Raw genomic sequence first — 16771 nt, 5'->3', positions numbered from 1 at the left:
ACCAGTTTTGGCTGCAAGGACCCAGAATTTTTGCCCAGCTCTCTGCACATCTGGGCTTTCACAGCCCTGAGCTGCTGCTCTTTGAGGGCTGCAGCCAGAGAGCCTGCAGGCTGCACCAGGAGATTTTTAAATGCATGGAAGTCTGCTCCAAAAGTATAGCATAAGGAACTGAAAGATGGCAGAGTAATAAATATCTCTGTGGCTGCCTGTGCTCTGACTGATGTCCTGCTGTGGGAGCCTGCTGCTTTCAGTCCCAGGACTATCATCATCTTTCTCTCCTTCTTGTCTGATTGCAGGAAGGAGTCTTGAGCTTTCTGTAGTGCTGATCAAATTTTCTGTGTGTGGAATACCATTTTATTTGATTATTTTGTTGGTTTTTTTTTCCTTCCCTCCACTGACATCCAGAGTAGATTTTCTATCTTGTCCATCCTGTTTAGCACACTTTTTTACGCTATTATAATTTGTTTTTCAGTCACAGGTTCAGCTTGAATGCAGGATATATGTTTTTCTTCACTAGCTAACATTTTTGGTCATTCTCTAAATTTCAGGTGCTGCAGAGATGCATATTAAAACAGATTGAAGAGTGCAAACAATTGGAACACCTGGACAGTTCAGCAGGGGATGAAGTTAATCCATTAGACCTGCAAGCTGCAAGAAAAGTCATAATTAACTGTCAAAAGCAGCTTGAAGAAATGCGCCATAAAATGCAGATCCGTGAGGCTGTCCTTAAAGATCTGGAAACTTTTATGGCCTCCCTGAAGAAGATCCAATCTTCCATCACATCTCTCCCAGATCAACCTGAAATGCAGGGAAAAGCTTTGAGGGAGGCTGCACAGGAAGTTTCTCATCTGGCAGAAGAGGCCAAAAGTCTGGATGAGCGCCTGAAGAGTGTTAATATCTGTCTGGAAGATGCTGATCATGGGAGACAGACTTGGTGTGAAAAACTTGTTCAGGCTTTATCTAAAAAGCTAAATGCCATTTATGATCCCTCAAGAGAGCAGGTGCCTACAGAAGAAAAAGACGTACACAAGACTTTTTCCAGAAAAAACAGTGAACTCCTTAAAGCCATTCAGGATCTACAGGACAGAATCAACAAAATAGGTTTGAAGGATCCAACAATTCCAGCTATTCAGAAAAGGTGAATTATTTTTTAAAGCTCTTTTAATTTCATAATTTCAGAGGAGTCAGCCTGGGTCCTCTCTGCAGAAGAGCACTGAAAATTGAAGTATCTGTAGAACATTGACAGTAGCTGTGAGTTTGTTTTATTCGCTCCATCACCGCCTAAAAAAGGAAGCCTTCTCCATTTTTTTTCTTTCAAACTTGTGTATATGTGTATGTGTATATATATATATATATATATGTATATGTATATATGTATGTGTGTGTTTGAAGCAGCATTGAGGAAGAAAAAATAGGAGATGGATTATTGTGATTTTAGTTTTCAGTAAGAAAACTGTCAGACAGGGAGATGGGTCCCCTTGCTGGGCACTGATGCACCTGATCTGAAACTCTGCAGTTTAAGATGGACATGCTGCGTTTGCCTTTTAATACAAATTAATTTCACTGTGTTCCTACAGACCCAGCTGCCCTTTAGAATTTGGATTATTTTCTCACAGTGTTGAGGTCAGCATAACTCATCTGAGGGCCTGTGTCAGATTACATGAATTGAAGACCAAATTAGACTTTTTATGATGTCATTTAATACAGTATGGGGAGCTCAGGATGAATTTCTAGGGAACTTAATAATTACATTGTGAACCAAATCAAAGGCTTATTTTAATATAAGGCTGTATTTCATTTTTTTTTCTAATAAAGGATAAAATCATTAACAGAATTGGAAAAGGAATTGGATCGTGCTGCTGCTGAAATGAAATCTCTGCAAGAAATTGCTAATAAGCTCCCACAGATCAATGAGGAGAAAGCAGAGGAAGCAAATGAGCAGTGCAGAGTTACAGAGAGGTTATGGGAGGATACAAAGCTCTTGCTTGCTGAATGGTAAGGAGGAAAATTGCATTTTAAAGTAATATTGTTCAGGTAAAAAGTTTGCTTGTGAAATCAAACAGAAAAAAAGCCCTAGACTATACCTTAAAGGTACAGTGGAGACATAAACTATCATTAAGCCAGGAATTGCACATGGAAGCCAAAGCTCATGAACTTTGCATATTTTAAAAGCATCACAGTCCCATCATTTAGCAGGTATGCAGTGATGTGCTGGACTTAATTGGCATCCAGGAGAAAACCTGCCTGCTGTAGGGAATGCTGTGTCTTCTGTATTTGCTGTGAATTTCCTGCCAGCACTCTGAAAAGGAGAAGGCAAACTGAAACAAATGGAAAAGGACAGCTGGGAAAACAGTCTCTTATGCAGCAAAATTAAGGGAGCTTGGTTTGATAATTCTGTGAGAGAGGGGACTGGGAGGGGCTGTGGTTGATTGCCCAGGGTATCTGTGCTTCAAATATGGTTTTTGAAGATGCCCAGAGGTTTTGCAAGTACTGGCACAGTTCTGGTTAATTCTCATGCCTTGCACAGGTGGGAGTAACCTGTTTTCATGTCCCACTGAAGGATGGGCTGGAATCCACCATCCAAGCTGCTGTGAGCTCTGCTGCATGAGATATTTCAGTTTACTGTGGCTGAGCTCACCTCTCAGGTGGAGAGGATCATATGAACACAGCTGCTCATCACAGCTAAATGTGGATCAGAGGCATTTGATGGTGAAGGGCATTTCTGATTCCAGAAACTGTCTGGATACCACACAGGTATCGCACACACATTTTTGCAGGATTTAAGACTGGCATAGTTCATCTCTCCTTTTCTCTCATCCAAACCTGGTTGTCAAACTTCCCACATGTGTGAATATAGGAGAAGGGAGCAGACAGGAGGTTGAGGCTGCAGGTTTGTTCTTAGGCCGTAAATAATGCATCTCTTTTTAATAGCCAGGAGCAGTGTGCAAGGGTTCTGGAGCTCCTGAAGCAGTATCAAAGCTGCAAAACGAGTCTGACCAGCATCATCCAGAAACAGGAGATTGTGCTTTCCCAGCAAACTTCTTACATGGGGAAGGAGAATTTGAACAGACTGATAGCAAAGGTGAGTAACAAGAACTTAGTGGAAAGGAAAGAAAAGCCTTTCCTGGGAGCATTCAGATGCAGGGTTGCCCTTGTACCCTCAGCCTTCAGGGCAGATGTTAAGGCCTTGCTTTCACTTTGGCTTCCAAAATACCTTTAGGGACTCCATATTTTTGTTTTAAGTAGCTTTAAGGCTGTTTTTTCGTAGTGAATCAAAGTCTTGATAATGGAGAAGGATTACAAAAACTAAACCAAACCCCATGGAAGAACTAGGATCTAGTATGATGATGAGATTAAGTCCTATCCTTTTGCTCCAAGCTGTCTGTGACAACAGTTAAACATTTGCAGTAGCTTTTACATTACTTTATGAGCTACTATGCTGAATGAGCAGGTACTGCTGGACACCTCTTCATTTAGTTTAAAGCTTTCCACCTTTTCTGTCAGAAATGTGACAGCCAGCTGCTTGGCTAAGTGAATACAGCTACTGGAATAGTTGTCCATTGTTAACAGATTAGTGAGCAGCAGCATGGCCATCATGACCATTTTACTGCACAGGTTTCACATATCCTGGATGATGTAACTGGTTGTTCAGATCCTCTTTTAGGCTTTCTGATGAGGCATCACCCATAGCATCCAGGAGAGTTTGCTCTCAGGCGGTGCCTGGGCTGGTTAGATTGAAGAAGGAATGTGAGTGGTGTTTCCTGAGGCAATGGGATGGTGTCTGCTTGTGCCAGCCCCCTTTAGCTGAGACAGGGTCACTTCTTGGTCCCACCAGTGAGACTTGGGACACTTTGTATCACCTGGGCTCCTGCTGCAAGGGGGGCATTGCTGCATATCTCAGCCCCTGCTTTATGGAGATCCCTCTCTGGGAACAACCCTCCCTCCTCACCCTGAGCTCTGCAATTCCCATCCCAGAGCTCTGGTCTGAAATTGCTGTGGCACAGCCCAGGCATGTCCTTGAGTGCTCATGATTTTTTATATAGAATGATGCAAAATAATAGCAGGGAAAGTTCTCTGCTTTGTTCTGGTTTGTCAGAACAGCTCTGCCATCCCTTCCCCTGAGCTCAGTGCCCGGTGGGGTTGGTATGGGAAGATGTAATTTCCCAGGATGTCTGTGGGAAATAAGGAGAGAGCTGTTCACATCCAAGTGCCTGGCACTAGAGGTCAGTGTTTCTTTTCCAGGAAGCTTCCATGTTGTTTGTAAACACTGACATTCCAATGAAACACAAAGAAACAGCTTGGTGTTTAAATAGAAAGTAGGAGAAAGAGACGTTTCACTTTCTGGCTGTGACATATTTTGACAGTGTCTGTGTTTAAATTGGATCTAAGCTTTTTTCTGTAAATAGTTCAAAACCTGGGGTTCAGAATGCAGTTGTAATAGTATCTCAGATGATTATCACACTCTGCATTGTTTATCTCTGTAATCAAGGTTCTGTGTGTGGATGTACAGTCCCCTTGGATCTGGCACTTAGGACTTTAAAAGCAAACTGTGGTTTTGGCTCTCTTAGAAATGAATTATCCATATTCCCACTCAGCTGTTCTGCAGCCAACAACAGAATCATATGGAATTCTAACAGGGAAATATTCCTGTCAGCATGGCAGGGATAGAACAACACAGAATGCATTCCTAGTCTCATCATATTGTATAAAATAGATTATTTTATGTAATGCTGTTGTTTCTCTAAGCAAAAAAAAAAAAAAAAAAACAAACAGCAAATCAGTTTAAAAATATTTTGCTGAATAAACAACCATAAGCAAATATGCTCACAAATATCCATGTGGTTTTCTTTCACAGATTGAAGAGGCAAAAGAGGAATTTAATGATCACTCTGAAGATGTAGACAAAATAAATCAGATCTGCAAAAACCTGCAATTCCAGCTGAATAAAATGAGAAGCTTTGAGGAGCCTCCGTTCGAGAATGAGGCTAACATTATTGTGGACAGATGGCTGGATGTATGTAAAAAGTAAATTATCAGGGTGGTCTTATCTGTTATGCATTATAGTAATTGATTCTGATGTGGGTGTAATATTTCAAATAAATTAAGTGCAATATGGCAGGGATTCTTAAGAGATAAATCCAAGTGTTTACCAGAGCAAAGCTTGCAGAGTATCTATGGATGTAATGTTTCTGATCTGTCAGGTAATTTATATTGTCTGTACTCCTTGGCAGTAAATAATTCTAGAAAATGCAGAAAAGGCAATATTTGTGTTTTCTGCATGAATTTATAAGCTTCCATAACAACTTCTATGGATTTATACTTTGGAGACAAATCTGGAAAATTATAGGGCTGGTGCTTTAGGTGGGAAATGTTTGCCACTGTCGATCTAAGCAGTGCATCAATACTGAGATTAAATGGTATTTACTGGGAGTAGATAAACATTAATGAGCAAGGCTCCTTCCTAAACCTGCCTTAAAACTGGCAAGCTGCTGTTGTGATTGGTATGTTTGGTGACATGTGTGGCAGGGATTTAAGTATCTTCTCCATGACCAGTTCACTGTGAAGACATGAGTTTTTTTTTTTCTCCCCATTTTCTGCTCTTGTTTTTGTGGGTGGTTTCATCTTGCTCTGATTTTCTTGTGCTGCTTTTGCTTCTGGAATATAACTCAACATTTTTTGAAATCTGTGTGTGTTTTCTGCCTATCAATCTAATGGTAGATCAATGAAAAGACCGAAAATTACTGTGATAATTTGGGGAGAGCTCAGGCTTTGTGGGACAAACTCCTGAACTTATCTGGCACAATTGAAGCTTGGGCAGATGAAGAGCTCAAGAATGCAGAAGACAATTGCTTGACTGAGGAGTACCTTGCTCAGTTGAAGGTAATTTAAATGGCAATTTTTTACCTTTTCTTTATACTATATTATACTATGGGATTTGGGCTATAAACATGATTGTTGCATAGGTAAACCAGGAGAGGAAGTTGTAACATTTGCAGTTGTATCTGCATGGGTGGTTGCACTAAGGATGTTGCCTTTATTTGGGGAAATATCTTTGAAAACTAATGCACAGATAGTGTATGTGTGAAGTTAATGGTTTTCAATCAATGCAACACTGCAAATGCTGTACAGAGATGGAGCAAAGAGAAGGCCTGGAAGGCTGTAGCTTGGAGTGCAGCAGTGCACAGAGAAAGAAAAGAGTGTGTACAGGCTAATGATCAGTTTTCCAGGAGAAGTGGCCTGTCAGTGACGATGCTGGAGCCTTTGGGACAGCTGGGCAAAGCACAGCTCAAGGAGAGGTTTCAGAGGTGGTTTGTTTATTTTCCCCCTGTGTTCCTCACTGTAACTTATTGCAGCCTCAGCAGAGAGTGGCTGCAGAGCATCTCCAGGGGCTGCACGTGGGCAGGCAGCAGCAGAGCCTGGGTGCCTGTGCCCCTTTGGCACAGATTATAATGTTAATTCTTGGTGTCAGGCTGCAGCTGGGTGTAAAAACACATGCACTAGGTCTGTGCCACTGAAAGCTTCATGTATGGGGGTGAATATTTGGATTTCTAACTTCAGGGCCAAAATGGACCAGCTGTGCTGCTTCATTGTGGTCATAACCAGTGTCTACTAAGCAAAAATATTTTCCTGCTTGAAATTGAGTGATTGAGACATAAATATATAAATATATCTCATATCCTCATGTTTGAAAATTTGCAAGCAGTTTTTCCTCAGTGTTTACAAGCTACAAGTGGCCTGGTTTTTATTATGGTTGTTTGCAGCTTTCCTCCTACTGTTAGCACTGCTCATTTGTTTTAGTTTGCAGAGAAGTGAAAAGCCCAAGGTGCTCTTTGTGTATGGATCTTCACCAGGAAACAGTGGCATATCCACTGTGCAGCAGTGGATATTTTGTCACATCATTGTTGTCTCTACCATTGTATTGTCAGAATTTTCCTGGAGTAGTTTAGGTCCCTGGAGGCTCCAGTAAAAATGCACCAGCTGGAAAATGCATCTTTAGGGCCATTTTGTTACCTGGAAACTGCTCAAGTCCAGCATGATGTGACTGTGCCCCCAGTGTGACTCTTCTCCTCCTTAGGAAGGGCTGTGCTGGAGGTGGCTACAGTAAGGTTATTCTGCTGCTTCCTTGTGAGAGATCAGTCTCAAAAGAGGAGGGAGAAGAGGGCAAGAGACACAGAAACGACATTCCCCTGAGCAATTATTATAAAGCAGAATAGAAAGAGAGAAAACTGAACCCAATGCGTCTGAATTTTTGTAAAACGATTCCAAGTGCAGAGGGCATCAGGTTCATTTATCACCTTATTATTGCTCTTTTTTTGTTGATCCTGAGCCATCTCTGCATTGATATTAATTCCAGAAAGACCCCCAACTGTTGCAATGTGTATCACATTACACAGGGTTGAAACCCAGGGTCCTTTGTGAGCACTGGTGCATGTTTTTTCAGGGAGCCTGTCACAAAAGAGCAGAGCAGTGCATTATTGGACTGTATATTTAAGGATAATTTCAGTATATATAAAAAATGTGAGAGAAGTTCTGCTTCCCCCTGTAGCCTTATGCAAATGCAAACTCTTTTAAGGGCTGCAGCACATGAATGGGTTTTGATGATTGCTTTTACAGAGACTACAAAAGGAAGGCTTGTCCTCAGGGAGCTTGGAATATCGATTTGGGAATATGAGACAATGTCATTATCCTCTTCATAAGTTGAAGCTGGCATTTTACCTTCACATCACTGACTTATTCCAAAATACATTCAAATGAGTGGAGGTCTTTTCATATGCAAAGGATTTACATTTAAAAAGTGCTTACAGCCTGTGTTGTATTTTATCACTTCCATACCAAAGCACGTGCCATCAGGATGCCCATTCTTGACTTGAAATCTATGGCATCTGAAAATATCCCTTTTAGTAGAAGCAGGAAGACATAAGTGCAAAATTAAAATTATTTTCCTGCAAATTTACTTGAAGCAAAATAATTAAGATTCTTAAATATATGCTAAATTTGCATTATCAGCTTGAGAAACAGGGTGTTTCCGACTCAAATTCAAAAAATGCTTAATTGCAAAAATAAAAATCAGGAAATGAACAAATGGTTGTCCCCTCTATATACCAAAATGCATAATCAGAATATTTTAATAGAATTTTCTAACATAAACATAGAGCATTAACTTGGAGGGAAGCAGAGTTACCAATGTGTTTTTTCCACTTTTAGGCATGCTTACGGGCCCAAGAGCAGAAACTGCAGAAATTCGACAACACGGTGGCTGAGATAGAAGAGCTTCTGAATAGTAATGAACCTCCATTGGAGCTACAGGTACAGAGGAGCTTTTACAGCTGATACACCAGTCCTTCTTACTATAGCCCTGCTTCTAGTACTGCCTTTGCCACAATCAGTTACTGCTTTTACTTTATATCTGCTCAAGGAGAGTTGGAGGCATTTTGTTGCCAGTGGGCAGTGGTATTTCATTTGTTGTATCTCTCAGCCTGCTAAAGGTTGGTAGAACCAAACCTGTTATTTTAAACACAAAGGTCTTTCTCACTTCTGAGTCTTTTTAGACTTTGCCCCTGCCCAAAGAGGCTGATACCAGTAATATCTGATGTTTAGCTGGTGGTCAGCACCAGGGCACAATGGATCTCATCACCCCTTTGGGATCCCAGGAACTCAGCTTTACTGACTGTCCATTTTAAACTCCACCTTTGCCTGGACAGTGTAGCTTGGTAATGTGGAGTTTCTTACACAGAGTGGTGTTTTCCTTTGGGGTATCACACGGAAATCTTCATCTTTCTGTGTTAACTTCACACAGCAAAGAATAAATTCTTGTTTAAGACTGTGTTAGTTTGACCCTGTAGCAGTTCTATAACCACCCTCTCACAGTGTCTGTCAGATGCACCTTGAGCTTGACCCTGTTGAGCTATTTCTGTGTTTATCCTCAGCAGGCAGTGAGCTCTGAGGAGTTTCACTGGGTGAAGTGATCTAAGGAGCTTAGGGAAGGACTCAGCAACCTTGTGCTGTGCGTGCTGCGCTCCTCGAGAGCACCCCGAGTCCCTGGGCTGGGGTCCCCCGTGATCCCACCCAGCTGCTGCCTCATGCAAGTCAAGGATGAGGTCCAGCACCTGTTGCTCCTTAGTGAATAGTCTCAAGACAGAGCTCCCAGCCTCTCTGCTGGCCTTTTTTGGGTTTTTGTGCGGAATTTCCCCCAGTGGAATCACTGTAGGAGCTTGTGTTACAGAGAGAGCTGCAACCCTCTCTTTCATGGCAGCTGAAGCTCAGAGTAGGCACTGGAGAGATTGATAAATAAAATAGAACAGCACCAGTAAAACTACTAATAAAGATGAGCTGAGATCACTCCTGCTCAGAAAAGCAATACTTAAATGTTTTTCAATTTCTGGAGTGGGAGGGAAACAAGTCAAAACAAAATGTAATTGAAACATCTGGACTTCAGATCACTTAATTTCTTTTTATGTCTATCATAGATTTTTGTAATGTTCTGAGAAATCAATCCAGTATAATTGATGTATGTTTATTTCCAATTTTAAGGTCATCAGATCATCTGTTGTGCAGAAAATGGAGCTAATAAAAGAGCTCTTGTCAGCCAAGAGGGGAACCAGTGAACTCTCTGTGAATACAGCAGAGCTGAAAGGAGACCTTGATCTGGCCAAGACACAGATTGGAATGACTGAATCACTCCTCAAAGCTTTATCTCCTTCAGACACCTTAGAGATCTTTACTAAACTAGAGGTAGCATGCCACAGATTGTGTATATTTTATACATTTGTTCATAATTTCTCTCTTGGTCAAGTGTTCATAAGTGTTCATCCTGTGTAAATTGTAGACTGCTGGAATAGCTCAAGTGAGGAGCCTGGCTTGAATATTTCCTTAACCTGCCAGAAACATGGAAGAAAAGCCTCTTTTTCTTGGAATTCTCAGATATAGTTAACCCTTGCAGCTGTTAGAAATAGTTAATCCCAGGCACAACAGCAATATTGCCACCCAGGGATATGTCCAGGCAGCAGTGCCTGTTTGGATTGTCTGTTCTCCAAAACTGGGTAATACAGAGGATGCCTTTGTGCCACCTGAGCCTGGCTGCAAGGGGAGCTCCCAGCAGACAATTTCAGCCTAATATTTGCTGAAACTCGAGCTTGGAGGCTTAGGCTGGCAAGATTTAAACCTCCTGTGGAGCAGTGAGTGGATTATGTGCATTGTGGGTGTCAGACCTCTAGTGTTTGGGGCAGTGAAATCACAGCCATGGAGGAAAGACAGAGTTTTCAATTAATTCTCTAGCTCCCTCTAAGCTACCTGTCAGCCCACAGGCTCTTTACAGACAGAATAAGGAATTTAGGGGGTGGAAAGATGCCTATGGCATTATATGCTCTGGAAGATACAATGGCACTATTCACATCTCTGTTCTGTGGGGTTATTTGTGCATACAGGTGTACACACACTGCTCAAGGAGAGTTTAGTGCTTATACCTACCTACTGATGGCCTTGCTAATGCCAATATAATTTAAGAAATTGTTTTGACACACAGGAAGTGCTAAACTCTTTTGTAAAACTCAAGTTTGTACTAAAGCAGCTCTGTACACTGAACTTCTGCTTGGCCTTCAAAACTTACTTTTTAAAACTTCTTCTGCTTTGTTGTTTGTTTTTTTTTTAACCTTAGGAGATACACCAGAAAATTCTGCAGCAAGAGCACCTTGTGGCATTACTCCAGGAAGAGACAGATTGTCCTGATGTGGATGAATTAAATAAGCAGCTTAAATGTGTCACTGATTTATTCAATAGCAAGAAACATGTGCTTCAAGATCACTTTATGGGTGTTTTGAATCGTGAGTGAACACATTTTAATTATTTACCTTTACAGGTTTGACCACCACAATGACTTCAAGGTTGTGCAATTAATTGGTTAGGTGTCTGAAACTGCTGTGATATCCCAAACTGCTTCAGGGTTCTGAGCAAGATAAAGATTTGCAGAACAATCGATTTTGATCCCAGAAAGCCACTCAGTCTGAATCAAAGTATTTGGTGCCTTATTAAAAAAAAATAGATAAAAGAAGTGTAAAGCATAATTCAGGAACAAATGTCAGAGTATTTAATTTTAAAATAGAGAAATCCAATGTTTTAATTTTTTCCAGTTGTTTTTATCTAAAATTATTTACAAGAATAGACAGTGCTATTACTCTTTGCTTTAAGCAGACAGAGGATTATGCAGGTGGGAAATCTGGCCCAAAGATAATCTCATGTCTTCAAATGTTTTTTTAATAGTATTAATCTGTGTGGAAATGAGAAAAGTTTCCACTAGGCTATTCCAGGTCTTGTTTACCCAAACTGCTGTGTGTGTTAGCTAATGTTAGCTAAGAAAAATAAGAGCTGCAGCATTTTCAGTCACATGTTCTGTAGTAAAAAGCAACCTTTGACAGTAGCACTGATAAATGTAATTGTAAATTGTCTGAAATCTTCATGTTAAACAGGATTTTCTTTTAGAGAATGCAATTAATGAAAAAAATTGGAATGTACCTTTTTTTTCAGGTCAGTGCAAGAATTTTAATGACTGGTTCAGCAGCACTCAGCTGTCTCTGAAGGACTGCTTTGAGCCCTCAGAAACAAAAGCCATACTGGAAGAAAGACTACAGAGGCTAAAGGTAAAGTATTAAAATATTGTAATTTCTAAAGCTGATTGTTCTGGCAGTGTTGCTCTTTTCACCCACAAGGCTATTCTTGGGACTGAATTCACCTGCTGTGGTTTTGTAGCTGGAGGCTGGAAGAACATCTCATGTAACTTAAAGCATTAGGAAAATAAGGGCAGTGAAAATAAAATTTAATTGAAATGAACTGTCAGTGTTTAGGTTCAGACAACTTGGGCAAGTGAGAGGCAGGACAGTAGCTGATGAAAGTCAGTGGACCTTGACCAAGTACTTCAGTGTGCAAGGCTGCAGAAAATCAAATATGTAGAGAGTAGCATGAAATTCTGATCTCCAATGGACTCAAATGTGAAAAAAATTGCATTTAATTTGTTGTAGCAAGATTTTCTCTCCAAATCAGACAGAATGAACAGAAAACAGATGGAAAAGCCACAACATCTGCAAGAAGCAATCACAGTTAAGCAGCAGAAGGAGATAGAGTGATGTCAGTGCTAGATTTGGATGCTGCTTGCCTGTTTCTGTGTGTACCAGTTCTGTAGAGAAAACGAGTCATCAATTCCACTTTCTCCTTATTTTACAAACAGCATCTTTTCCATTTACATGTGCAAGAGTCAGCAAACTGGGAATTAACATAAATTCTTTTTCAGGAACTGAAATTGCTGGGGAAAAAAATACTGGTGGAGATAACAGGAGCTGAAAAGCTCTTGTAACATAAATATCTATTACACTACAGCAAATCTGACAAATGGATCTTGTGTTTGTGTTCTTTTTCAGCACTTCCTGACATCTGAGGGCAGAGATAGAGACATCCAAGAGGTCAAAGCTTTACTGAACAAAGTGAAGCCTTACCTGCCCAAAGCCAGCATTAACCACCTCAGCAGTCGTGTGAGGGATCAGGAGGCAGAGCTGCAGAGGTTGATCTCCAAATGTCAGAAAAGGGAACAGGAGCTTGGTGCCTCCCTCCAGCATCTCAGCAGGTAGGGAGCTAATCTTGTATCTGACATTTTAATCACAAGTAGTATCAGATGATTCATTATTAAACAGCCATAGAGAATGGCAAGCAACCCTTCTTTTTACAATAAATGGTATTTGAATCAAATGTTTTGTTGTAAGTTCCATGTGGGTTGTTTTTTCAATTTCATAGCAGACCTGTATGGAAACTATGGACATTTTCATTGTCATATTTTATGTTATTTTTAATAACATATTTCTGTTATTTTTTCAGCAAAATCCTGCTGCCAGCAGGTTTTAGCCATATGATGCCTCTTGTTTTGACCTGAGTCTCTATTTGTACCTCCTTTAGCCTTGAAGAAAGCAGCATGGCCTTGAAAGAATGGCTCTCTGCTCAGGAGGAAAAAGTGAAAGAGATCAATAAAGATGATACAGAACTTGAAGATATCTATAAAACACTATTAATGCAGAGGTATTGGGTTTTTTGGTCACTTTCTAAGAACTGTCTTCTAAACAAGATTGTTCCATGTTGTAACACCAAATGGATGTTGATTAATTATTTTGTTTTTATTTTTCAGGAAACCATTTGACTCCCTGGCTGAGCTGTCAAATTCCTTGGAGGAGGCTGGGCTGACAGAATATGAAACCCTTTCAGAAGCCAGTAGCCTTATCAGCAGGTACCATGCACTGATAGCACGTGTCAGTGAAATGGCAGGGAATGCTGAGAGGCTTCCAGTGGAAGGACAGAACTTTGAAGACCTTGCCCAGGATGTTTCTTGCTGGATCAAAAAGCTTGAGGAGGCTCTTAATAAAATGGGTTCACAAGGAAGTGAGTTGCCATCAGATGAAAGGATTAATCAGATAAAGGTATTGTGTTAAATATATTCCTTTTCACCTCAAGCTAATGCTTGAATGCTTGATGAGTCAGTACCCCCTGAAAGATACTGCAACTGCTCATGGCCTATAGTTTTGTCATTTGAGCATTTTTTTATTTGTCAGCACAATATGAGTCTTCTTTGTAGAGAATAATTAATAAGTCAGCTTAATTGTCCCAGACTTTGAAAATTAGATGATCTATCTGTTTATGTGTTGGCTATGTAATATATTAGAAGAACACTTGAACAGCAGTGTGAAAAGTGTGAAAAAAAATAATGGTAATACCTTTTATTTTGTAACCAAAAACAATTGTATATGCACTGCTTCTGCTTCTTGTTTAATACAGGAAATCACAAGTCTCAGAGAGGAAGGTGAGGCCAAAATACAGAGCATGGTGGCTCTAGGAGACACTGTATTGAGAAATGAGAAAAATAAGAAGCCAGAGGTTCAGCAGACTATTTCTGAGCTCCAGAAAAAGTGGGAAAACCTCTGTCAGCTGGCCACTGAATATAGCAGGTAATGTGGAATTTGCCAAGAGGCATTGGGAGATCACTTACTTTCATGTAGATTTTTTCTCTTCTTCCTGCATCCATTCAATTTACTTTCTGATCTTTGGGGGCAGAACGAGGTACCCACACAAACAGTTGTATTTCTGCAGAGTTGGGGGGGGGCAGGTCACAGTTTGGCCTGAATGGTCAGGTGGGGAATAGCCAGAGATACTTTCTGGTGTGGCCATGAATAGCCAGAGAATCTTCTGTGTCCTCTTGTTATTACTGAGCTCTCAGTAAAGCCAGCACAAGAGGTGCTCAGGAAGATGGAGCGTTGTGGCTGTGTTGGGTCCAGCAGAGCAGAATGCAGAGCTGTTCACACTGTTAAAGACAGGAGAGGAGGTGCTCTGCATGCCTGAAGAGATGCTCAGGACCTTGCAGGATCAGGCTTGTGAACAGCAGATGCACAGGAAGAACGGCAGTGAGGAGCTGGAACAGGGAACTTGATGCAAGAGCACTTCACGTATGTGAGGCTGTGCTTTATTTATTTGCCAAAAAATATGAGTCTTGAGGGGCAGAACCCAAAACAATGGAGCTTTGGTTTTGTCCTCAATTATCCTGCTGTACCTTACAGAATTATATCCAGACTGTTTATTTGGATTTGTTTGTGTGGGATCATATTTTCCAATGTTGGCATTTAAGTTCCATCTGGAAGATATCTGAGCTCCATCACTAAATGTGAACATACAAATGTTACTTCTGTCTCATTTCATATTTCCTGTGGACAAATGCAACCTGTTCACCTGCAGCAGATCAGCAGGCATGCTTATAAAGCACACAAAGAGAAATCCAATGTAAAGGTCAGGCAAGTAATCACTGGATTGTACTCTCATACCCCATATTGTGTGTGCTGGTTTTGTTGTCTGTACCTCTAAAACACTCCCCCACCCAACTAAATGTGATTAATTTCTTCTACAGAACATTCCCTTTCAGGAGGCTGTCTTGGGAAGTCAAGGAAAGCAGATTCATAACCATATTGTAGGTTTTTAAACAGAATTTCTGCATTGAAAAGCAGAAGAGTAAAGAACATGAGCATCTCATCTCAGATGCTAAAAACTGTGGGTTTACAGGTTAAGGTTTAAGAGGGTTAGGCATTTGTCCTGCATTTAAGTCCAGTTCATCTGCAATCACTTCAGTGTTTTTCATCACCTTGAAAATTTCTGTGTGATCAGCAATTTAAAACCTGGGGAAAAAAGTATTCAGTACACTCAAGTTCCTTCTAATGGTTGACTTGCTCACACTTTGACATTTTCTAGGTAATCAATACATTTGTTTTTTTAACACTATTAAAACCAGCATTTTTTTCTTAGCCCTCAAGAGCAACCTCAGTGCAACAGGGAGCAATATGAGCAAAGCAAGGAAGATCTGAAACAGGCTCTAATGGAGCTGGAGAAACAGCAACAGGAGATTTTTGCCCTTCAGCCTGGTTTGGAGGAGAAGCAAGCTCAGCTGGCAAACTATGCTGAGCTCCTGCAGAAAACAGAAGCCTTGACGTCCCAATTTAGCAAATTGAAAAGCCAGGAGAATCTACAGGGCCATACTGTTGATCCCTGCTTCACAGAGGCAGAATGGTCAGAATTAAAGCACCAACATGAAAATCTGCTCAGCCAGCTCCAGGTTGGGACCTCACTCCTTTCATGTTGTTTGCAGTTCTCACTGTTCAGCTGTGGTGTAATTCAGGTGGGAAGATTTTGGGTAAAGCTGGGAGTGGAGGAAATTCCTCTGAAAAAGGGCAGGGAATATCTCCCTCTCTCTCTCAGGGATAAATACTGAAACAAATGAGACCAAAGTAAATGTGAAGAACATTTTGTACCTGTATAAACAGATTTGGATAGCTGTAATATGAAGCATTTGCTCTTACATTCTTCAAACCACAGTAGCTTTTCTTCCTTTGGGAAGGATGAATTTGGAAAACATCTGAAGGATTATTTTCCAGCATCTTGCTTGTTCTTGGTTTCACCCAAGGTGGTGCAAATTCCATTTGTACCCTGTGTGGCATTCTGTCTCTAATGTTTCATCCATTTTAAGAGAAAGCATCCTTTTTACAAGTACATTTCTATGAAATGCCAACCCTTCTGTTTCCTGCTGTTCATTAAAATTTTGTTCACGATGGAGTTCATGATGTGCTGGGAAGAAAGCAAAATGGTTTTGTGTTTAACCTGTGGTTAGCCACATATTCTAGAGGAAAAAAGCAAATTTGGTGAGGTCCTGGTAAAGCTGTAACAGTCTGTGGATGATTGTTTGAGATAATGGTGGACTAATCCTAGAAACTCCTTGTTTCTTGACCATCATGCAGACATTGCAAAGCCCTGTTCAGGAGCACCAGCAGGTTCAGGATATGCCAACAGACCTGAGCACTGAGCTGAAAACTGCCTCTGAGAAGCTTGCTGAGTGTGATGGTCCAGCAATGGAAGAACTATCAGCTGAGCAAAATCAGTTGAAATCACAGGTATGTCGCAGTTCCTGCATTATGGAGCCCATCACATCTGCAAAAGAGAACTACTCATGGTATCAAACTGAAAAGCTATAAAACCTTTCTAAAATAAAAAGTATGTAATGTTCCTTTAATGAGATTACTGTGGGACTCAAACCACTCTTAATGAACTGGGGGGACCTTTACTATTGGCTGAACTGAAGGTTCATGAGGAATTGTCCTAGCTCAAGCACACAGGATTCTTCAGTTTGGTTGGTTAGGATTTTTGGTTTTTTTCTCTTGGGGCATAATGAGGAAAGAGATTATTAAATTTGGTATTAAGTGTCTTT

The 16771-nt window shown here is 40.7% G+C and overlaps 1 protein-coding gene across 1 annotated transcript in view; it reads left to right on the top strand.

The window, feature by feature from the left end:
* SYNE2 (spectrin repeat containing nuclear envelope protein 2) overlaps nucleotides 1-16771 on the top strand; it is a 158590-nt gene that overhangs the window by 33717 nt on the left and 108102 nt on the right. The window contains exons 28-42 of the mRNA XM_054286717.1: nucleotides 549-1138; nucleotides 1816-1995; nucleotides 2932-3082; nucleotides 4856-5014; nucleotides 5719-5880; nucleotides 8206-8307; nucleotides 9532-9732; nucleotides 10655-10820; nucleotides 11521-11633; nucleotides 12408-12610; nucleotides 12937-13056; nucleotides 13163-13451; nucleotides 13807-13976; nucleotides 15319-15625; nucleotides 16305-16457. Of these exons, the coding sequence (XP_054142692.1) occupies nucleotides 549-1138; nucleotides 1816-1995; nucleotides 2932-3082; nucleotides 4856-5014; nucleotides 5719-5880; nucleotides 8206-8307; nucleotides 9532-9732; nucleotides 10655-10820; nucleotides 11521-11633; nucleotides 12408-12610; nucleotides 12937-13056; nucleotides 13163-13451; nucleotides 13807-13976; nucleotides 15319-15625; nucleotides 16305-16457 (3066 nt within the window). The remainder of the gene's footprint in view (nucleotides 1-548; nucleotides 1139-1815; nucleotides 1996-2931; nucleotides 3083-4855; nucleotides 5015-5718; nucleotides 5881-8205; nucleotides 8308-9531; nucleotides 9733-10654; nucleotides 10821-11520; nucleotides 11634-12407; nucleotides 12611-12936; nucleotides 13057-13162; nucleotides 13452-13806; nucleotides 13977-15318; nucleotides 15626-16304; nucleotides 16458-16771) is intronic.

The sequence above is a fragment of the Melozone crissalis genome, unplaced genomic scaffold (assembly GCF_028551555.1).
Source record: "Melozone crissalis strain CALT ecotype California unplaced genomic scaffold, PUWL_Pcris_2 ptg000056l_1, whole genome shotgun sequence".
Lineage (NCBI taxonomy): Eukaryota > Metazoa > Chordata > Aves > Passeriformes > Passerellidae > Melozone > Melozone crissalis.
Note: the sequence above shows the minus strand (reverse complement) of the source record. Positions and strands in the feature narration are given on the sequence as shown.